The sequence below is a fragment of the Mixophyes fleayi genome, chromosome 6 (genome assembly GCF_038048845.1).
Source record: "Mixophyes fleayi isolate aMixFle1 chromosome 6, aMixFle1.hap1, whole genome shotgun sequence".
In the NCBI taxonomy this organism is placed as follows: domain Eukaryota; kingdom Metazoa; phylum Chordata; class Amphibia; order Anura; family Limnodynastidae; genus Mixophyes; species Mixophyes fleayi.
In genome coordinates, this window is record NC_134407.1 from 13,713,514 (window position 1) to 13,737,576 (window position 24,063).

A 24,063-nucleotide genomic window follows, 5' to 3' on the forward strand; every position below is an offset into this window, starting at 1 on the left:
TATCTGACTAGCATAGAATATAGAACTCAATTTTACTCCGCACCAAGTTACTAAACCCCTTTTTTTTAAATTAATTTCTTTTCTTATATATAATTTAATCTGTAAGGGGAGGTGCTCCTGTACTCATGTGTCAATATGGTAACTGTCAAAGAGAGGAAAGAGAAAATGGTACTGACGGAGCACTCTTTTGACCAGTTAATTAAATTGTAGTATACATCTATAATATAAAATCAATAATTTTTATTGGTATGTATTAAAATAGTCAAAGCGAAATATTAAAAAGTGATATAATGTGTTGTAAACCAAGTGTTTAACTGTTAAGAGGTAGATACACTACCACGCTGGCTTGCTGTCTTAGGGGAATTGATAAAGGCTGATAGAGAACAATATTGTAATCTAACTTCCTTTTAGATGGCTATATATTGGTGGGTAGGGACCTATTATTGTGTCCCATTTCCTAAGTAGGAATGGTCATACTTTATATATAGTAAACCATAAAATATTCCAATAGTCTATCCTTATATATGCAGATAGGTCACTGCTAATGAGTCTATTGGACTCCTATGTTAATCTATTGATACTTTAGTAATGTAATGTTAGATAACATTTGCCTTCCTGTAGGTTAATGTTATCTTGTTTATATAATTGTTCTTCTTGGTTGTTAAGTAACTTAGTATCAGTTAACAATTCAGTAATCCTCAATATTATCAAGGGTTGCTGATAAAAGACAAGGTCTTATGTAGTCTAGGCAGCAGGTTTAATATTATTGTGTTAGCCTGTGCAATCTCATTTATAATCTTGATTATTGCTGACGAATAAGTCTTAAACTAGATCCATATGTATAGCAGTATAGGCGCTGTTAGGTGGATTTCTATAATGACAGCCCTAGAGCTGCTACTTTATAGGATAGAACGTGGAATAGCACATCCTCTAATTTATTTAATTTACTTGCCTAGTAAAAGCTCATAAGCGAAACGCGCGTTGGCGTAACGCTGAGCTGCATGTCAGGGGTTCATAATATGGAATAATAGGCTGACGAGAAACTTTCAAATAAATTAGAGGATGTGCTATTCCACGTTCTATCCTATAAAGTAGCAGCTCTAGGGCTGTCATTATAGAAATCCACCTAACAGCGCCTATACTGCTATACATATGGATCTAGTTTAAGACTTATTCATCAGCAATAATCAAGGTTATAAATGAGATTGCACAGGCTAACACAATAATATTAAACCTGCTGCCTAGACTACATAAGACCTTGTCTTTTATCAGCAACTCTTGATAATATTGAGGATTACTGAATTGTTAACTGATACTAAGTTACTTAACAACCAAGAAGAACAATTATATAAACAAGATAACATTAACCTACAGGAAGGCAAATGTTATCTAACATTACATTACTAAAGTATCAATAGATTAACATAGGAGTCCAATAGACTCATTAGCAGTGACCTATCTGCATATATAAGGATAGACTATTGGAATATTTTATGGTTTACTATATATAAAGTATGACCATTCCTACTTAGGAAATGGGACACAATAATAGGTCCCTACCCACCAATATATAGCCATCTAAAAGGAAGTTAGATTACAATATTGTTCTCTATCAGCCTTTATCAATTCCCCTAAGACAGCAAGCCAGCGTGGTAGTGTATCTACCTCTTAACAGTTAAACACTTAGTTTACAACACATTATATCACTTTTTAATATTTCGCTTTGACTATTTTAATACATACCAATAAAAATTATTGATTTTATATTATAGATGTATACTACAATTTAATTAACTGGTCAAAAGAGTGCTCCGTCAGTACCATTTTCTCTTTCCTCTCTTTGACAGTTAGCATAGAATATAATTTGCTAAAGGCATAATACTGTTCACATACTCTTCAATATTGCAGCCAATATTGGAGAATTAGGAGGACATTGCAGTGTAAGGTCTGAAAACCAGACATGATAATAATCTGAACTACATTTTAAGATATCCGGAGATGAGCGCTATATACCTGTGAGCGCAGTCATCTTCCCAACACACTAAGAGGCTCCAGACTTACCAAATGTGATCCAGCTGCTCAGGCTAAGGGGTAATAAGACTGGATCCTGCCCAATGATCTTGTTGCTTTGTGCTAACGCTGAGTGACAGGATCGGCCTGTGTAAGTCCAGTTTACCATTTAACCCAGCACAACAGATCTGTGTTTCGCTTCCAAAGCAAACTAAGTTTCTGTGTTCAGGATATATCTCTTGCTTATCTGGGATCTCCCGTTTTCTAATCACACAGCACATCAACTCTATTCATACAGCAGCACAGAGTATATCAGGAGATCCGTGACCTCATGTGATTATGTTAGTGAAGACCAGGCTGTATGTTACAAGGACAGTATCATGATCTGAGGAATACAAGAGAATACAACAGAGTATAGAGAAGTCCACAGACTGAGATTTAGGTGGAATGAGCAGGATATCAGAACAGCACAGAGTAGCAACAAAAATTTAGATAGCACAATCTTGATTCGAGGGGACTGTCCCACCGTCCCGACAAACTGCACCTGTCACGTGCTGGACTCACTGAGGTGGTTCTCGGCATCCAGGATGCTACTTTCGGCAGGGCCCTCTTAACAACATTTTGGGCCCCCGGGCAAAACAGTGCACCGGGGCCCCTATATATACATATATATATATAAAAATAAAAAAAAGTGACTATATATATGGGCCCTGCAGCCCAGGGGGGCCCGTCGGAAGCAGCACAAAAAAAAAATGTCTCGCTCCGCAATGGATGGCGGGCGGGCGTGATGACGTCACGCCCAACATGCACTACGAGTGCCGCACGGAGGAGGCCAGGGAGGGAGCCGGATCGCCAGCTGACCGCAAGGTAAGTATTTTCTTCTTTTTTTTCAGGTTTTTTTTTTGTGCTGCCTCCGACGGGCCCCCCTGGGCTGCAGGGCCCCCGGGCACCTGCCCATTGTGCCCAATGGGAAAGACGGCCCTGACTTTCGGAACTCTTTGTGACACCAGCCTCTTATAGATGTGGTCACATGACCGCTCACGCCTTCTTCCTGGCTCAATGAGCATTTGGCACAGTATATAAACATGCGCTGTGCACTGCTAGGGTGCCAGAATGTGTATGTCTGATAGGTACTTCTAGCTATATATACACCTTATAATACAATCCTGGCTCCATTGTCCTCCTAGTCTTCGTGCTGATTATTATTGTGACATTCTGTCTGTGGGATTCAGTCCAGGCTCCAGGAGTTCTCCAGGGAATCTGCTTCCTCGTGCTGAGTTCTTCAGTCTGCTTCCAACTGATACAGGGGAAAACCAATGTTACTCAGTACAGGACTTTCACAAATGCCTCATCTGTCTACACTGCTCATTTCCAGGGGCAGGCTGGGCTGGGGGCCATTTGACCCCCAGTCTGGTCCCATAGTGGGCTACCTTGGGCTGGGTCACTGGGCCACCTGCATTTTCTTTCCCTTAAAATGTTCCTAATAGGACACTGAATTGAGTCTTGCCCCCTGGCTAAAATTTGCCAGCCCTCCCCTGCTCATTTCTATATGAGCAGGGGAGTGACAAAGCGCATATTATGGCCAAAATTATGCAATTCACTGCAAAACGCTTCATTGGGGCTCCCGATGGGCAGGATGCGGGGGAATTGCCTGCTCTTCAGGGTGTGTGCGGGAGACCTACCCGGAATTCGGGAGTCTCACAGACATTCCTGGAGAGCGGACAAGTATGGCATACTTACCAACTTGACAAAGTTGGTTTCCGGGAGAGGTGGGCGTGATGGGGGCGGGGCTCCAAAATGCGTTTCACTTTGGGCCTGCCTCCGTGACGTAATGAGGCAAACACGTCATTTGACAGCGGGGGGTGGGGCCAAATGCCGCGATTCACTGGGAATCTGGAATGTTGCCACACTCTCCAGGGAGTCCGGGAGACTCTCGCAAAATGCGGGAGTCTCCCGGACATTCCGGGAGAGTTGGCAAGTATAAAGTATGCTGTACAATGGATAAGAAGTTTATTGCCATATTTTAACATAAGTATAGGAAAGGGGTTGCTCTGGAAAAAGGCTCGGGTTACATAACTAATGTAATAAGCATGGTGGCTAAGTGGTTAGCACATCTGCCTCACAGCGCTTTGGTCATGAGTTCAATACCCGTCCATGGCCTTATCTGTGAGGAGTTTGTATGTTCTCCCCGTGTTTGCGTGGGTTTCCTCCGGGTGCTCCGGTTTCCTCCCACACTCCAAAAACATACTGGTAGGTTAATTAGCTGCTAACAAATTGACCCTAGTCTGTGTCTGTCTGTCTGTGTGTATATGTTAGGGAATTTAGACTGTAAGCTCCAATGGGGCAGGGACTGATGTGAGTGAGTTCTCTGTACAGCGCTGCAAAATCAGTGGCGCTATATAAATAAATGGTGATGATGATGATAACTCCATAATGGAGTCGTGTATGGATGAACGCAGTCGTTTACAAGAAAGTAAACAACTCGATTCTTTCGTTTCAGGTTTTCAGTGTTTCTAGCTCATGAAAAGGGCGGCAACATGTAATACGAAACCACATAACCTGATAACTGATCACGTGATACTAGTTCTACAGAGACAGCGAAGTAACTGCAGCAGCAGCAGAGAGAATGTCTGAGCAGAAAAACACGATGACAGCCCCGGACCCCGGTCAGTATTACAGTCAGTGTTACAGATATAAGTCAGTATTACAGTCAGTATTACAGATATAAGTCAGTGTTACAGATATAAGTCCCAGCTGCTCTGTACCCGGGATGGAGACATTTGCTCGGTGTAACAGTCTCCGCTGCCGGCTCCTATGTATCTATATTGTGAGCAGAGAATCGCTGTAGTGAGGACAGTCAGACACATTAGTACATTAGCGGCTGTTCCTCTAAATCTTGTTTATTAAAATATATAAAATAGACACAGACCTGTATATGTCCCAAAAACTAGATAATATAAATACTGCAAAACACCGTTGTTGTGTTTAGTAATTTTTACCTTCCCTCCCTTTTTTGCTTCAGAGTTAATTCATGGAATGAATATAATTGTCTTATAAAGGCTTAAATGCGTTGTATGTTACAGTGCTGATGTATAGGGGTAGTTTTTTTTTTTTATATGTAGACATATTTCTGTGTCTCGTTTTTTTTTCTTCATGTCAAGCGCACGTTTGTTTTCATGGATTTTTATTCATTTTCCCAGACCATGTGTGATGAGCCCTTAATGTGTAAACTACAACATATGTCAATAACTATTCTCTTGAATTCTACATTCACACATCGCCTTTTTTAAACCAAGACACAAATATCAGTAAGTTATCACATCATTAACCAGCTACTGGCTAGCCAGCAAACAAATACACACTTCCGTTTTATTATATATATATATATATATATATATATATATATATATATATATATATATATACACAGAATTTATTTTTTTAAACTGTATTTATAAAAGCAGGTAGCAACATGTCTTGTTTTTCTATAGTTTATAAAACTGCTTTAAATATTTATATGTACATTTAATTTTTACAGTTATTATTTTTTTTATCCATTTGTTGACTCACAACTAATATTTTCAGAGCTCCTTTATAAACATATAATATTTTTTCTTTTTGCTGAATCATGAGGCTGCCTCTCTAAGGAGCAGCAATTATAGTTGTTTATCATCTTTTATAACTAACCGTTTTGACCATTGTGTACTTATTTTTGTTGATTGATGTGAATGATTAACCTCTTTGCTGACATTTTTTCATTCCCCCATGCAAAGCCTTTTTGGCTCATCACATTAGAACTTCAATATCCATATTTTTCCTGTTCTGTACCCACATAAATCATACCTTGCTTCTCTTCAGAAGACTTGGGATTTTTTGCAAAAGCGCAATTGCCATATATTTCTGCGAAGCTACAATTGTTCCCCCATTTGTATGGGTTGAAGAGCGTAAAGGGGTCCCAGGAGTACTAATATACATCTATCATTTTTATGTACACAAATATGAAGGATCGATCACCAGACAAGAAGTAAAAAGGGCACCCTATTTTATAAAAGGGCACTCCCCTCTACTGGGGTGCACAATGTGGGGACAGGATTGTGGGTCTAAAAGAGCCTCTGGCAAGTTAAAAAAAAAAAAAAAAAAAGTTATTTTTTTCCCTCCATTATTTATTAATATAAAAAAAGGGGAAACCATTCTTTAAAAGAAGGGACCCTGTGGAACTTGTCCTTCGCAGTTTTGGGCTGTATGTAGAGGGATAATACAACCCCGCAGCCAAGGGGTTAAACAATCACTATAAAGTAATACATTCATAAAGGTTAATGATAAACAGCTTTAGCCTAGTTGGTAACCTTGTCAAACCAGTTTCAGTTACAAATTCATAGGGGGGAATTCATTTGACAGCGTTATCTGTGAGAATAATGCAGCCCGAGCACTATTATCGTTAATACGATAAATTTAATATGTATTTTTTTCGTGCGGCTCCCAGAGTTTCGAGAAAAAATCAGGCTGAAATTACCGTACTAACGATAATAGTGCTCGGGCCGCATTATTCCCATCATAATGTGATGTGAACTCCAGATAAAACCTGGGAGTATCTCTGTATCACTTTTACCTATATGATTTTTTTTTATTTGCAGAATTTTCAAAACAACAAGCAGAGGATCCATTGATGAACTTTAAAAAGTCTCATTTAGGTAATAATAAGATGAAAAATCTAATTATATAGTTGCCTCACTTAAAGTGTACCTGTCACCTACACCCATGAAACCGACATCACACAACTAAACATATCTTTCCATGTACTGTGTTACAGCTGTATAATTTCCTCCATAGTCTCATCTCTATATACCAGCATGAAGTTAGTCAGAGTGATCACATGAGATCTGTGTCACAGGATCCTCCGCCCACTCCAACAGCTCCTGCAATTTAAAAAATGCAGATAGATCTTTATGCTGATTCCATTAAAGGATCTGTCACCAATGGCAAAACATCATATGTGATGTATATTATGTCACATTATATTATGTTACCTTGAATAAATTATGAAACCGATGGCTATAATCCCCACCCTCCTGGTGTTCACATCTGGATAACAAAATCTTTTACACATAGTATGTCGGTAGCTGTTGAATATTCATTTAGAACTACTCACCCAGCTCTGCAGCCAGTCCCATCACTGCCATCATTTTACACATTTATTATTTGTGCATTTATCAGAGAAGCTGCTGCAGAGCCAACTGGGACATGACAGGTAGACGTTATCACCACCTACGATGGGGTGAAATAAAACTAGAATGTTTATACTAGACATAAACTGTTAGAAAAATAAGTAAAAATATAAAAAACTAGATGTTGGCAAATTGGATTTTGTTTTACCTGTTTTATGTCACTATTTCACTTAAACAAGATACAATTACTTATATTAGTGTTTAACATGTAGTACCAGTACTGGCCTCTTGGGGGACCCTTATCACATGTCATAATTTAATGCAAGTCCCAGTCTTCTGCATGGAGTGAGATCCTCTAAGGCGGCGGTTCCCAAAGTGTGCGCCGCGGCTCCCAGGGGTGCCGCGGCGCTGTCACTGGGGTGCCGCGAGCCAGCTATAGGAAAAACCAAAGCGCACATAAACTTACCAATCCGCGCGGCGCCGGGACCCAGCAGACTCCTCTCTCCCACAGCTGTCACTGAATATCGACGTCAGTGTCAGTTGCGGGAGAGAGGAGTCTGCTGGGTCCCGGCGCCGCGCGGATTGGTAAGTTTATGTGCTCTTTGGTTTTTCCTATAGCTGGCTCGCGGCAGAGGAGTGAGGGAGTGCGACAGCGGGCAGACAGAGGGGCAGAGGAGGGTGACAGCGGGGCAAAGGAGGGTGACAGCAGGGGCAGACAGAGGGGCAAAGGAGGGTGACAGCTGGGCAGACAGAGGGGCAAAGGAGGGTGACACAGCCTGAGAGGGGCAGTGGAGGGGGGACATCGTGAGAGATAGCAGAGGAGGGGGACATCATGAGAGAGGGCAGAGGAGGGTGGACAGAGAGCAGAGGAGGGGGGACAGTGTGACAGAGGAGGCAGTGTGTCTGGATGCAGAGGGGGCAGTGTGTCTGGATGCAGAGTGTCTGGATGCAGAGGGGGCAGTGTGTCTGGATGCAGAGGGGGCAGAGTGTCTGGATGCAGAGTGTCTGGATGCAGAGTGTCTGGATGCAGAGTGTCTGGATGCAGAGTGTCTGGATGCAGAGTGTCTGGATGCAGAGTGTCTGGATGCAGAGTGTCTGGATGCAGAGTGCCTGAGGGCAGAGTGCCTGAGGGCAGAGTGCCTGAGGGCAGAGTGCTTGAGGGCAGAGTGCCTGAGGGCAGAGTGCCTGAGGGCAGAGTGCCTGAGGGCAGAGTGCCTGAGGGCAGAGTGCCTGAGGGCAGAGTGCCTGAGGGCAGAGTGCCTGAGGGCAGTGTGTCTGGATGCAGAGTGCCTGAGGGCAGTGTGTCTGGATGCAGAGTGCCTGAGGGCAGTGTGTCTGGATGCAGAGTGCCTGAGGGCAGTGTGTCTGGATGCAGAGTGCCTGAGGGCAGTGTGTCTGGATGCAGAGTGCCTGAGGGCAGTGTGTCTGGATGCAGAGTGCCTGAGGGCAGTGTGTCTGGATGCAGAGTGCCTGAGGGCAGTGTGTCTGGATGCAGAGTGCCTGAGGGCAGTGTGTCTGGATGCAGAGTGCCTGAGGGCAGTGTGTCTGCATGCAGAGTGCCTGCGGGCAGTGTGTCTGCATGCAGAGTGCCTGAGGGCAGTGTGTCTGCATGCAGAGTGCCTGAGGGCAGTGTGTCTGGATGCAGAGTGCCTGAGGGCAGTGTGTCTGGATGCAGAGTGCCTGAGGGCAGTGTGTCTGGATGCAGAGTGCCTGAGGGCAGTGTGTCTGGATGCAGAGTGCCTGAGGGCAGAGTGCCTGAGGGCAGAGTGCCTGAGGGCAGAGTGCCTGGATGCAGAGGGGGCATTTTTGCATACAACTAAATAAGTATTTCTGTCCTGACCTAAATACTTATTACATTTTTTTGACCCAACTACTTCTAAAACAGGACTGCTCAATAATTATTTTGGAGGGGTGCCTTGAAAAAATTTGGAGACTCTAAGGGTGCCGCGAACTGCAAAAGTTTGGGAACCACTGCTCTAAGGGAATCGGAGCAGTAAGAATCTAGCGCCCCCCCCCCCCCCCAACCCCGTGGTTTTAGCAACCGCCAAAGAATGTCTCATATCATTCTAGTACAGAATGAGAACAGCGCCAAAATATGGGGATGAATTATTCTCCAGTGTCCCATAAAGAGACAATTAAAAGGATGGTACTCTGATCTATGTCAGGATATGATCCAGCACAGATGGACACAGAATAGAAAGATGAACCAATATAGGGAGCAATATTCATAAATATGTAGCAGAAAGTGTTTTTGATTTAGGAAACTCTCCTATAATAGGTGTTCAGATAACGTGTAAGAAATATGAGTTTTCTCTCTTCCAGGGCAGTGTTTCTCCAATGTGCAACTTGAAATAAATAAAATGTAACAAAACCGCTTTCTCTGTGTGATTATATGATTTCACTTTTGAATATATTGAACCTATCTGAAAAAGGTGGGAGAAAACCCTTATCTTTTTTTGGTGATTCTCCAGCTCATTGGTCCATGGTAGCCGTTAGTAAGACGCAATCAAAACATGTAAAAAATAAATTCCATAATGTTCTCTGTAATGACGAAAGTGTGAGATGAAGAATCGCACTCACCTAAATATAATTTCCAATGACCCATCTATTGTATGAATATAAGGATCCATTGTCTCTAAGGTGAAAATCTTTATTCTAAAATAGATAAAATACAAATAATATAAAGAGGATACACTCGTGTTTACTAAGATAGGGACCACAAACAGATAAAAAGGACGCTGTTTAACCACAACCAAAAATAAGGACATGTTACTTGTATAAAACACATTTTAATATAAAAAGCAATATATTTAAAAAACATAATCCATGAAATATTATAAAACAATCAGGAGCTGTAATTGCATTTGATTGGTATCTGAATAATCATTAGTACCCGTGGGTATTCAGTTTCAGGGTAGATCTGTTGGAGAGAAGTGCGCTCTGTATGCTGTCTCCTCTCTTATACTCTCTCTGTTGGTCCTCTAGTGGGGAGTGGTGTATGGGGGGTGATTAATGACATCAGCATCCTGCTGGTGTATTACCCTGTTGTATGACCCTATCTGCATTCTATAACTGTTACAACTGCTGCAGCCATTAACCCTGTAAGTACCCACATTTCTTCTGCTGTTCCTGTTCTCAAATAAACCAATAACTTGGTTAAGTTTAGTGCAGTGTGGACTAACATCCCGGATCCAACACTGCTGACACCTTACAGACACCAAAAGGTTCTGCCAATAAGATCAAAACATTGTGTATCCTTTTATATCCAATTTCCAGAATACTGTCCAAAGGACAATAAATCTCTGCAGATATCTGCCCAATGTTGGAATCATCTCCTGTTTGGGAATAAATTATCCCTTATTTGTAGTGGTGAATGTCGTTTCCCCGCTAGGTAGAAATCAGTAAAAAACAGACATGATTTAGACCAGAATGTTAAAGTCCAAAACTTTTAGGAACAAATTCTCCCCATGCTTAATAGAGGTAATATTAAAATTATTGCTCATCAGCCCATCTGTAATTATATTCCCTGTGTCAGTACGTGCAGCATTTCAAATGTTAATAGCAATCGGTACCTTAAATATACCCTTCGCCTTGACTCGTTTCATTACACTTGGTAATTTCATCAAAACTACAGAAATTGTGTCCTATAGTGTTCTTATAGTGTCTCTTGTCTCCCAGAAGACATAATTATTGAGTATTTTCTTTGTGACTAACAAATGATTAATATCCTAATTTTTCCTAAAATTCTTAATATTTAATATAAATGGCCAGTTATAGATAACAAAAATATTTCTTATGCAGATGGACGCACATATAGTACACCAAATATCAATGATCTAATAAATGTCAATGATTTTCTAATATAATTCTATAATGTAGTAAGAATATTAGTGAACTCTGAAAATCAAATGTCTAAATCCACATTCTCATGTAATCCCTCTGGAGACCCTGAGGTTGTGGGTCCAGAACAATTCTCTGTATTGTAGATATCTGCCCCCTCCTCTATCAGTGGGGAATATGTTCTGTACTAATTAACCTTAAACTTTCTGGTTTACCACCATGTGCAGATAGACAGTCCCTGGGAACACTAAGTAAGTGCTTCTGATTAATCACATTTCTCATGTGTTCCAGAACTCCGATCCTTAAAGGGTGACACTGAAGATTGCATGAGCATAATAAAAGGTATATTACCTAACTTGTGTTGCAATGTATAAATTATTTTATTTTATACTCTCTTAGTTACGTATGATTTATAATGTATTATTTTATTCATATTTAAAGTGATGATTAAAGTGTACAAATGTACTCTATTGGACTGGCTACACTTTAATTTGCACAGTAAACCAATTTTAATAATAATTACTGTCGCTTATTGATTGTATTTATATATAACTTTAGTTTGTTATCTCTCTGATTTCTCCATGTATGAATCACATTTCACTTTTTTATCTCTTATATTCAATCCATATTAGGATCCTTGAAACATGATCATTTGCTCCTCCTGGTTATTTGCCTTGGGGCTATTTCTGTAGGTCTTCTGATCGCTCTAACTGCTGTTCTCGTGAGAGGTAAGTACAGATATCTTACAGCCTTTACCAAATATCACATGAGCACTGGGACACAATGATCTGCAATGTATAAACAGGGTTTACTTGTTGGAGAACCTTAAAGCCATAAATTATTACAGAGTATTGGTCTCATGGCTGGTTAGCTGGGCACTTATTAATGCAGCCGGAAATGTATTTTATTTATACTAAAGTCACACATAGGTGATATCATTAAGGTGTGCTGGACTGAGATATAATTGATGCAAACTTATATGGCAACCAGTCTAACACTATATTTAAAATTACATTTTTATAGAATTATTATTACATTGCATACAGCTCATAGTGACCAGTTCCAGTTGTCACCATGTTCTAGCCTAAAAATTCAGGGTTCAGACTTCCTTATTTATAGGCTCCACTAATGATTTACAGATGATATACATTGTAATTATAACTAATGCTGAAATAAATGTGTAAACCACCCAGTATACAGTAATACATGGATTCTACATAAAGCAGAACACTGACATCATATTACATCAAGTTACTGCACAATTAGTAAGTTAATGTCCTTATTTAATCATGTTAGATAAGCAGCCAATGTATAAATTCAGAGTATGGTCTCTCCTAGGGGATAAAATGACTTCACTAATTGCTGTCACTGTAAGAGCAGGTACTTGTGATGAATAATGATGTGGTTCCTGGACATCTCTATTCCCAGTGAGGAAACTCAGTGTGTGAAGAGTTTTCTTTATCAGATGTATTTGTGGCATAAGCTGTGTATCACATGGAGTCCACTCTCCCACCCTCCTTCTCTTGTTTGTGGGACAAGTCTGGTTTCATGTGGACAAAGGAGATCTGCCCTAACAATTAGAGATATTACCATGACATTGGTACAAGACCGGGCATTTGGAGGGAAGTGGTTGGACAGACTGATGACTGAGGAAAATTTGGAGACATGGACAATATTTTTCCTTTTTGTTGTAGTTAGGCATGTTGGGAGTTGTGCATGGTGGGACTGTTGGAGTTGGCGGGACTTGCACTATAAGAATATAAGATTTCGGTATGCCTATATACTATATATACCATTTCCTGTATATCTCACACTTACACACAGGTAACCTTCCGCTCACTGTAGCTTAGAAATAAATATAATATACTAACAGTATTGACCAGCAGACGGTTCATTTACCAGTATTCTTTCCTGGGTTGTATTTCAGGTAACCAGTCATGCTCTGATTTAAAAGATGACTTGAAATCCCCAAATAACCCCACTCCTCAATGTAAGTAAAATGTACATATTATATTTCCTTCTTTATAATGTGCATCTGGGTGATGCCGCACATAATTGAACCCTAGGATGAACAGCTAAAACCAGGCTACTCATGCACTTCATCTGTGGCATACTCTTTCCCCAAGAACAGATAGCATTCCCCTGTTCTCTGTTGCCCCTAGGACTTCATCCTAAAGTCAGGGCTGGCAGAAAGTTACAGTAACCCATTCAGGCAAGTGGTCAGGGCAGACGACAAGCTTCAGTAGTCCACCTTTGACCTGCAAGTGGTCAGGACAGGCAGAGATCCAGATCAAGGCAGATTGGTACACAGATAATAACACAGATAAGATACTCCCACCACAATGTACAATAAGTAACAGGAGAAGGATGTATGTGGAAGCCGCTGTAATGTAGAGGCAAGTGTCCTCACAGAGGCTCCAGGCTATCTTGTGATTGCTGCTAAGAACAATCAAGTGACCACAATTTCACGCAACACCTGACTTTTACAAGAGCACCCCTGGAGACTGAGTGGCCGGTCTCTGTCTGGAGCTATGTCTAACAATATGTAGGTTATTTATTGCATTTTTCTTGAACTGATGATGCTTTACTATTACCTTGCAAAAAATGACAGCAGGTAAAATACATTTTTCCAAACATTAATAGAATAAAAAAGCTAATTATATGTTGGTATTTCTCTGTTTGCAGCTGTAACATCAGAAATCTCCAAAGCAAAGTCTATACCATGTACAGGTGATTGGATCTGGTACAGGGGTAAATGTTACTATTTCTCTGACGCACGTGATACATGGACCAACAGCCAGAGATTCTGTGCCTCCCAGAATGCATCACTGACACGTATTGATAATGCGGATGAACTGGTGAGTGTAAGAGGATATATAAACTTTTTCTCCTAAAACGCTGCTCAGTGTGTATGCCGCACTTGTGTTGGTTTAAAGCTCTTCATTGAATTGAACAAAGTGCAACTAGAAATGTTCTTCTCAGACGTGCAGCTGGAAGGTGTAAGATCTGTCCTGGTAAAGGTTAGGTAAAGACATGACCTCTGCCGGGTCAGAGCTGGTGCAAAGTTCTAGTCCATTTACAGAGTGGAAATGTCTGTGCAAATTTTGCACTGTGGCCCTGAGTCATTAAGGAGAGCAAAGCATAAAAAAAGGACTAACTTTGCACCTGGGCAAAACCATGTTGCATTGGAGAGGTCGGTAAATTTAAAATGTGGGAACAGATTTATAGTTGGGGTAGGGCCTAGAACAATTTTAAATTTCAGTGTAAAAATAAAACTATCAAGTATTTGCGTGCTAGATGAAAAAACAGACAGTATTTATCTTATGTGCAAAATAATAAACTAATGTGCACCCTTTGCATTGTAATATGGTTGGTCCCAGAGAAAATTTACTCCTTTTTTTGCCATACTTTCCTTAATGATTCACACTTTTTAAATCCCCACCCCCTGCAATGCAACAGAGTTTTACCAAAGTGCAAATTCGTACATTTGAGCTGCATTTACTGTAAATGAGGCCCTCTGTGTAATTGTAATCTTACAGGGCTATCGTTACTATTTGTCATGTTACACTGATACATTTTATGAGCTTGTCAGCATTTGATATTCAACCAAAATATATGTATTTTCTCCCTGGCAGAAGTTCTTGAACAAATTTAAGGGCAACGTAAATTCATGGATAGGGCTAAGATGGAGCAGTGATAATAATGGCTGGACCTGGACTGATGGAACATTATACACTGGAGAGCTGTAAGTTGGCTCTGATTTTAATCTTAAACAATCATCATCATCAACATTTGTTTATATAGCGCCAGCAAATTCCGTAGCGCTTTACATTGATAACGATCAGGGGGAGTATATTAGTTGTTAGCTTCTTTAACAGTGTTACGGCTTGTAGTGTTCTGTCTGATGCAGTATCAGGGATATATATAGTAATCATGTGGCTATAAGGAGTAATAAGGGTAACAGCATAATAGAGAAACTGATCCTTTCTGCTCCTACAGAGAAAACCTAGGACTCCATCATCTGTGCTGACTGTCCTATTATGGGGCCTGGGGTCTGGGTGACATCTGGATAAATTATACACATTAATGGCTGCACACTCTTATTTGCTCATACCCATCTAAACCTATAAATACACCAGATAAAGACTGATACAAAGCAAAACAAGCACTGCAGATGGTTTATATACAAAGCCCTACTGGAGGGGAAACAGATATAAATATTTCTGTTTGCACACGGCCTATCTTTTATTTACCCATGTGCACTATCTGAATCTATTTTAGTGAATAGGGATATACAGGACAGTATCACCCTAACTGTGATATGCAGTAACTTTACTCATAAGGGTCCTGTCAGGTGCTGTACCCGGAGTCAGGCTGTCACCAGACCTGAGTTCCATTGCATCCCACTCCTTGCTCCAGCTACTTTGTTCTACTCAATTATATACCTGCTCAGCACACAGTACAATGTAAGAGTATTAGGCTTCTATCTGTGCTCCAGCGTTCTTGTGTATTCTAGAGGCTGTTCCTTGTGGTCCACACTGTTCTTGACCTCTCTGCCGCCTGCTTCTGAGCCTGATAGTTGTGGCACTCTGCAGTCCGTCCATGTACCAGTCCCAGAATATAGGCTATTTGCAGAATCCGCTAATAAATACATTTACCTCCATGACTTTGTCTTGCCAGAGCTCACCCCGGTTGGCAATAGAGAATCCACTAAATCCACATAACCCAGAAACCCAAAAAAAAATCCTATTTTGAACACAAATTTTAGACCACTCATAGACCATGATATACACCGGCGGTTCCCAAACTGTGCGCCGCGGCTCCCAGGGGTGCCGCGGCGCTGTCACTGGGGTGCCGCGGGCCAGACAAAAAAAGACAAAAAAACACAGAAACTTACCAATCCGTCGGGCGCCGGGACCCAGCAGCCTCCTCTCTCCTGCAGCTGTCACTGAATATCGACGTCAGTAACAAGCTGCAGGAGAGAGGAGGCTGCTGGGTCCCGGCGCCCGACGGATTGGTAAGTTTCTGTGTTTTGTAGTTTTTTTATGGCTGGCGCGGGGCAGAGTGAGAGGGATCGTGGCAGAGGAGGGGGACAGAGGAGGGGGACAGCGGGACAGAGGAGGAGAGCAGAACTTGGTGACAGTGGGACAGAGGTTGGCGACAGCGGGACAGAGGAGGAGGAGAGCAGAGGATGGTGACAGCGGGACAGAGGTTGGCGACAGCGGGACAGAGGAGGAGGAGAGCAGAGGATGGTGACAGCGGGACAGAGGAGGAGAGCAGAACTTGGTGACAGTGGGACAGAGGTTGGCGACAGCGGGACAGAGGAGGAGGAGAGCAGAGGATGGGGACAGAGGTTGGCGACAGCGGGACAGAGGAGGAGGAGAGCAGAGGATGGTGACAGCGGGACAGAGGATGGTGACAGCGGGACAGAGGAGGAGAGCAGAGGATGGTGACAGTGGGACAGAGGTTGGTGACAGCGGGACAGAGGAGGAGAGCAGAGGATGGTGACAGCGGGACAGAGGAGGAGAGCAGAGGATGGTGACAGTGGGACAGAGGTTGGTGACAGCGGGACAGAGGAGGAGAGCAGAGGATAGTGACAGTGGGACAGAGGAGGGGGACAGGATGGTGACAGAGGAGGGGGACAGAGGATGGTGACAGCGGGACAGAGGAGGAGAGCAGAGGATGGTGACAGTGGGACAGAGGATGGTGACAGCGGGACAGAGGAGGAGAGCAGAGGATGGTGACAGTGGGACAGAGGTTGGTGACAGCGGGACAGAGGAGGAGAGCAGAGGATGGTGACAGGGGGACAGAGGATGGTGACAGCGAGACAGAGGAGGGGGACAGAGGTTGGCGACAGCGGGACAGAGGAGGGGGACAGAGAGCAGAGGAGGGGGACAGAGGGGCAGAGGAGGGGGACAGAGGGGCAGAGGAGGGGGACAGAGGGGCAGAGGAGGGGGACAGAGGGGCAGAGGAGGGGGACACAGCGTGAGAGGGGCAGTGGAGGGGGACACAGCGTGAGAGGGCAGAGGAGGGGACAGCGTGTGATAGGGCAGAGGAGGGGGACATTGTGAGAGAGGGCAGAGGAGGGGGGACATTGTGACAGAGCAGAGGAGGGGGGACAGCGTGACAGAGGGGGTAGTGTGAGAGAGGGCAGTGTGTCTGGATGCAGAGGGGGCAGTGTGTCTGGATGCAGAGGGGGCATTTTTGCATACAACTAAAAAAGTATTTCTGTCCTGACCTAAATACTTATTACAATTTTTTGACCCAACTACTTCTAAAACAGGACTGCTCAATAATTATTTTGGAGGGATGCCTTGAAAAAAATTTGGAGACTCTAAGGGTGCCGCGAACTGCAAAAGTTTGGGAACCACTGATATACACTATAAACACATCTGGTTACTGGTTTAGATACAGAAAAAGACAATAAGATTATATCCGTTTTCTGTGTATCAGACATGTTTCAATGGCCCTCCCATGTGCTCGGCCCACCAATGGATCTCCAATTCATTTCTTGTGTAAACACAACAGATTAAATACTAATTAACATGAACTGTTACTGAGGATAACGTGCTATGTATGTTATATATTGGTAGAAGCAGTAACATAGAAAAGTCCACCCTGAACACATTTGTAACAACCTGATGCATTTTCTTACAAAACAATATTATATTTTCTTTTCTCTCCAGATTTTCTATCCAGAGCGCGTCTGCAAATTCTGATAAATCTGAAGGTGTTTTCCTGAATGATATTGGTGTCAAAAGTCAGAATGGAAAATATGAAAAAAAATGGATTTGTGCAAGAAGTAGCTTTCATTGGTCTTATTTTTTAAAAAACTGAATTTTGGGGAGTAGGATAATGACTGCACATTGTGGAGGTCAATTACAAAGAGCAAATGGTCAGTGTACGGCACAAATTCAGCTTTGGACCAACTCCAAAGGGTGCGTAGCAAGTTGGGCGCATTTGCCAAGGACTAGCTGTTTGCACAAGTATAGGGGAGAAGCTGGTTGCCCATCACTATTCAGCGCTCTACAAACCTCTGACTTCAGCTTGTACCTGACGACCACTTCTCTCAGGACGGAGCTTCTTGGCCGGACGTGGTGTGTCTCTGATGGCTACCCCAGCCAAGTGGCTTTTTTCCTGAGAGTAGGACTGACCAGAAAGGGAAGACTTTGGCGCTAGTTGGTCAGCTTAACATATATATTAATATATGGAACTAACATTCCCTTATTTAATAAGGTACATCTTGAAGTAGCTAATATAGCATTAATAATACCTTTCATGTGCATGAAATGCAGCTTCTGTGGCACCATCTGTGCAGCTGTTGTAGATATTTATAAAGAAAAAAGTAACAGAGTGCAGTCTAGTGCAATTATCATTTGTTTAATGAAATGTATGAATTCAGACAAAGAATTACCATCATGATAAAGTATTAATTAAATATGTAATGTTTGTATAACTCATTACCCCACCTCACCTGACTTTCCCACAACCCAAAAGCCTTAAAAAGGCTCCATCAAAACTCACCCCTCTATGCTGCCCATCAAGCCCCCTCTTGACCATCTTGTCCATTACTTTCTCTTCCTTTACCCACCATCTCCAATTTACCCAGTCACTCCTACTGTCGCTCACCAACCCTCCATCTAAAACATCAGCTGTCACGGGTATGGTCCTCTCTACCTATTGTCTCTTGTCTGTCTACTGTCAGTCTTCCTAATATGTCTTCTCTGTATTCTGTGTGAGTCCCTACGGTTTCACTCACACTTCCCTGCGTTACTCATGCGTAACATTGGATCCATAAACACAAGTGTAAGTACCAATATTTTTATATTTTGCTTAAAAAAAAGTTAAGGTCTAACACACGTGTTCTAGAGGAACCAATATTTTACGTACTACAAGTCTGGAACTCATTCAGCATTGACATTCATCACTATATTGAACTACTACAAAAACAGAAGGATACTACAGAATTTTGAACATCACATAAATGAAATTATAGAACGCCACGGACCATCAATAACTTCAAAGGGGGATTTCTTATAGTGACTGTTGACTATTTTTAGGGACTGTTGTACATACAAGGAGTTATATAAAGAACAAACTTTGCAAATAGGAAGGATTACCCATTACATTTCTATTGGTCATATCATCTGGACACTTGGTTTATGGATATGGTTGCCTAGGATTGTCTTCCACCTATAAACATTATTTATTGCAACCCCCAATATCTGATATCCATGGGCCTGATTCATCAAGGTACGCAAACTCATGTTTCATACTTTGAGTGACGCAAACCCTTAGATTTGCGTTGGAGTTTGAGATTGAGTTGACTGAGTGCCGTATCTGCTCTGTTTGCGCTGCGTATGTGGTGTTTTACATAGCTCAAGTCCCATTTAGCAGATGCGTAGGAGTTTGCGTACCTTGATGAATCAGGCCCCATGTTCTGCCATTTTTAGGATCATTGACTAATTACTTTACATTCAGTAAGATAATGAGTGCATGATTTACTCACTGGCTATGTTTAATGATTAAGTAGGGGTATAAGGGATCAACTAAGACTTTATACTTTAGAAAGGCAAATTTTAATATGCTAAAGGAGTCTATAAAGAGCATAGACTGGGACAAAGCCTTTGAAGGAAAAAATACGGAAGAAAAGTGGGCTGTCTTTAAAATGTTGGAAACATGTATAAGTTCATTCCTATGGGAAATAAATGTAAAATAATTAACTCTAAACCAATGTGGCTAAATAAAAAGGTAAGGGAAGAAATGCAAAGGAAGAAGCGTGCATTTAAATTGTTTAAGTCTGAAGGATCAGAGGAGTCTTTCTGTAGGTACAAGGAATGTAATAAAACATGCAAAAAGGAAATTAGATTGGCTAAATTAGAAAATAAAGGCACGTTGCAAAAGAAAGTAAGACAAACCCCAAAAAGTTTTTTAAGTATATAAATGGCCAAAGGATTAAAAAAGATAATATAGGACCCCTAAGAAGTGAGATTGGTGAATTGATAAGTGATCCTAAGGAAAAAGCAAAGGTATTAAACACTTTCTTTTCTTCAGTATTTACCAGAGAGGAACAAATGGCAGGAATAATACATAAAAATGGAAATTAAACCATGCCATTAATTAATACTTAGTTGTCAGAGTCCAAAGGCAACTGAAGAATATTAAGATAAATAAAGCTCCAGGTCCAGGTGGCATACACCCAAGGGTCCTTATGGAGTTAAACTCGGAAATAGCTAGACCGCTATTCTTAATTTTCAGAGATTCAATCTCATCAGGCTCAGTACCAAGGGATTGGCGAATAGCAGATGTGGTGCCGTTGTTTAAAAAAGGGACGAGATCACAACCAGAGAATTATAGACCTGTAAGCCCGACATTAATAGTGGGGAAACTACTGGAAGGTATTTTAAGGGACAGTATTCAGGATTACTTGGTACGCAATAAAATTATTTGTGAGAATCAACATGGATTTGTGAGGGATAGGTCATGTCAAACTAATCTAATTAGTTTCTGCGAGGAAGTTAGTGGGAACTTAGACCAGGGCAGCACAGTAGATGTGGTCTACTTAGATTTTGCAAAAGCCTTTGATACAGTGCCACACAAGAGGTTGGTTTACAAAATAAGGGAACTGGGTCTAGGAATCAACATTTGTACTTGGATCGAAAACTGGTTAGAGAATAGGGAACAGAGAATTGTGATAAATGGAACATTTTCTAATTGGTCAAAAGTCTTAAGTGGAGTACCTCAAGGTTCCGTGCTGGGACCACTCCTTTTTAATATATTTATTAGTGACCTTGGTGATGGTTTAGAGAGTAAAGTTTCTATTTTTGCAGATGACACTAAACTCTGTAAGGTAATAAAATCAGAGCAAGATGTAGCTTCTCTACAGAGAGGCTTAAATACACTGGAGGATTGGGTGGCCAAATTGAATATGAGGTTTAACACAGATAAATGTAAGGTTAAGCATTCAGGGATCAAAAACAAGAACGCAATCTATAAATTAATTGGAATTAATTTAGAAGAATCTATAATGGAAAAGGATTTGAGAGTGCTCGTAAACAGTAGACTTAGCAATAGTGCTCAATGTCAAGCAGCAGCTGCAAGGGCAAACAAAGTATTGGCATGCATAAAAAGGGGCATAGATGCAAGGGAAGACAGTGTAATTTTGCCACTGTATAAATCGTTGGTAAGACCTCATCTTGAATATGCAGTACAGTTCTGGGCACCACTCTATAAAAAAGATAATTTGGAACTAGAAAGGGTTCAGAGAAGGGCGACAACATTGATAAAGGGTATGGAGTCACTAAGTTATGAGGAAAGGTTAGCCAGTTTAGGCATGTTTACTTTAGAAAAGAGGCGTCTAAGGGGAGATATGATTACTATGTACAAATACATTAGGGGTCAATACGGAGAGCTTTCATGGGAACTTTTTACCCCAAGGACCATACACAGAACATGTGGTCACCCCCTAAGGTTAGAGGAGAGGAAATTTCACAACCAGCAAAGGAAGGGGTTCTTTACAGTAAGGGCAGTCAAGATGTGGAATTCATTGCCAGGGAAGGTTGTGATGGCAGATTCAATAGATATGTTTAAGAAAGGGTTAGACAAATTTTTAGCGGAAAGGTGTATCCAGGGATATGACCGTTAATTAAAATGAAGGATAGTAGTGGATATAGGGTAAAAATAGGACTGCAATATTGAGTCTGGGGGGATTCTCACAATTGAAACAGATTGCCAGTTGCTTACTCTGGATCAATTTCAAATATAAGTGCAGGATTGCAGGAGATCCATAATAGGTTGAACTTGATGGACTGGTGTCTTTTTTCAACCTCATCAACTATGTTACTATGTATGTTAGGGGAACCTTATTAATTGTACAGCTCTTGCAACAAACATACATAGTGGTTGAGCGTGGGATTTGTTATACCTTATTATTATGGAATCCATGTCCATGATATAACAGCCTGTTAGAATACTGAGCTCTCCTCGCTCTCATTTAAAGTCACAAATGAGGCTAAATTGAGCAATATTTTAAGGGGAAACCCTGAAATGTTTTATTTATGGAGAGTTGTGGTTCTATATCAGTAGCAGGTTAGACTTTGATGTACTCTTTTCTCTCCCACACTATGCACCTCTTCAGATTTTTCCACCTTCTTGTAATCCAAGGAACACTTCTAGTTTGCAGAGGATCCTCCAAAGTCTGGAATGTAGTCATGCACATTGAGGTGCCCTGTGTGGACTATATAGAGGCAATGGTGCAAAATTAAAGTGATTTGCGACATGTACAAATGAAGTCTGCTCTGTTTATTAGAGGTCTACAGAGGAAGAGGAATGTACATCATTATTCAGGAAAGTAACTGAAAGCAGCAGCTAAACTGCAGAATGTAAAGCTGCCATTTGCTTCTAGAAGTTAATCACAGGATATAGTTATTGCCCTGGTTTGCGTTACAGCAGGGTGAGATGACACCATGTTCCAGTATCCTTGTTTTGAAAAGGACACTGGAACAATCCACTCTTTGCACAGTTGTAAAGCTACTTGGAGACACAGGATGCAACTGTTTGTCGTCTTGGGACTTACTAAGGTATATGCTCAATTTCTGTTTCAACTAGTGCTCCCCTGCAAACATCTGCATATTTTATTTTTAACATTGTGGTCCAAGATGGGAATGTGATGTCAGAAAAAGTTTTTAAAAAGTCACTAGTTATGCCAACTATAACTTTTGGAACACAGATTATTTTATTTCAATTTTTCCATTTTCTACTAAAACAATAATTGCTTGAAAAATATCCAAAACTTACAGACCAGACACTAAAGTGGTCAAAAAGGTAATATGAGAAAATAAGTTTAGCAAAGATTAACCATATGTAGTGATGTGAAGTGCAATTGTTGAACTTTCTAGGTTAATGCGTCCACTGTTTTCATGCAAATCTGCTACATTACCATGCTGAAGTATACAGAATGTACTTTATGTTCATCCTGCCAAACGGTGATGCAATCAAATGCACCACTAGGCTTATCAATGAAAGCTCTGTTTTAAAAAAATTGAGATATAGGGGTGTGGCCTGACCACCATCGCGGATAGAGGTGATTCTTATGAGTATTGCCGTGAGAACAGCATTACTATCTGCATGCATAAGCAACATATCTCTGATCTCAGCAGCGGATTGCGCATTATATAGCACCAATATCAGGGACTACCTCAATAGGCCTTGGTGGCTCGTCCTGACTGCTTTTGGTGGCAGTTTCAACTTGATGACTAATTCGACATTTTAGAACCTCTCCCCACTGGAAAAACATGCCGTTAAGGAACAAAGAAAATCTGAGATTATACGTAAACCAACAGATATAGGAGACATTGTCATACTGAACAAACGACTACTTAGAAGAAAACACCACCTATGAAAAACTGAAAAGCGACCCAACTTTCAGATACCAGTGGGATCTCAACAAACTATTCAATGTTGGACTACGCAAAGGTATCCTCAACAAGAAAGAAGATGCTTACCTTGCCATTCTCACCTAAGGATCCCAGTATACTACTACTCACCAAAAATCTGCAAGGACATCAAAAGCCACCAGGGAGAAAAAAACGATAGTATCAGGGATCGAATCCCTGACCTGCAACCTCATAGAGTACAGAGATCACATCCTCCAACCTCTAGTAAACACGCAAAAAGCTATCTTAAGGACACCACCCAGATCCTCAAGATTCTCAACGACCCCAAGTGGAAAGATGACTACCTATTTGCAACTTACATCGTCACCTACTTGTCCACAGTCATCAACAATGAATAAGGGTACAAACAGAACAGATACTTTCTCCAGAAGAGAAATCTATAACCTACACCAACAACCATAATTCCTCATAAACGGAATGAATTGTTAATCCTCAACCATAACTACTTCTGGTACAAAGGTATCTAGTAAAGAAAGATAAAAGGAACACCAATGGGGATGCAATGCACACCAAGTTATGCTAATCTCTTCTTAGCAAAATGGGAGACTACACATGGAACAACAATCCCCACCTTCCAAACATCATCATATGGC

The 24,063-nt window shown here is 41.3% G+C and overlaps 1 protein-coding gene across 1 annotated transcript; it reads left to right on the forward strand.

Moving 5' to 3' along the window:
- The first annotated feature begins 4,571 nt into the window (after nt 1-4,571).
- LOC142160848 (C-type lectin domain family 2 member D-like) lies at nt 4,572-18,460 on the forward strand. The gene is made up of 8 exons (XM_075215877.1): nt 4,572-4,676; nt 6,645-6,701; nt 11,307-11,357; nt 11,648-11,743; nt 12,943-13,005; nt 13,701-13,873; nt 14,651-14,760; nt 17,702-18,460. The coding sequence occupies exons 1-8, from the start codon at nt 4,637-4,639 to the stop codon at nt 17,850-17,852; spliced, it is 741 nt and encodes a 246-aa protein (XP_075071978.1). The 5' UTR covers nt 4,572-4,636; the 3' UTR covers nt 17,853-18,460.
- Nucleotides 18,461-24,063: the final 5,603 nt, after the last annotated feature.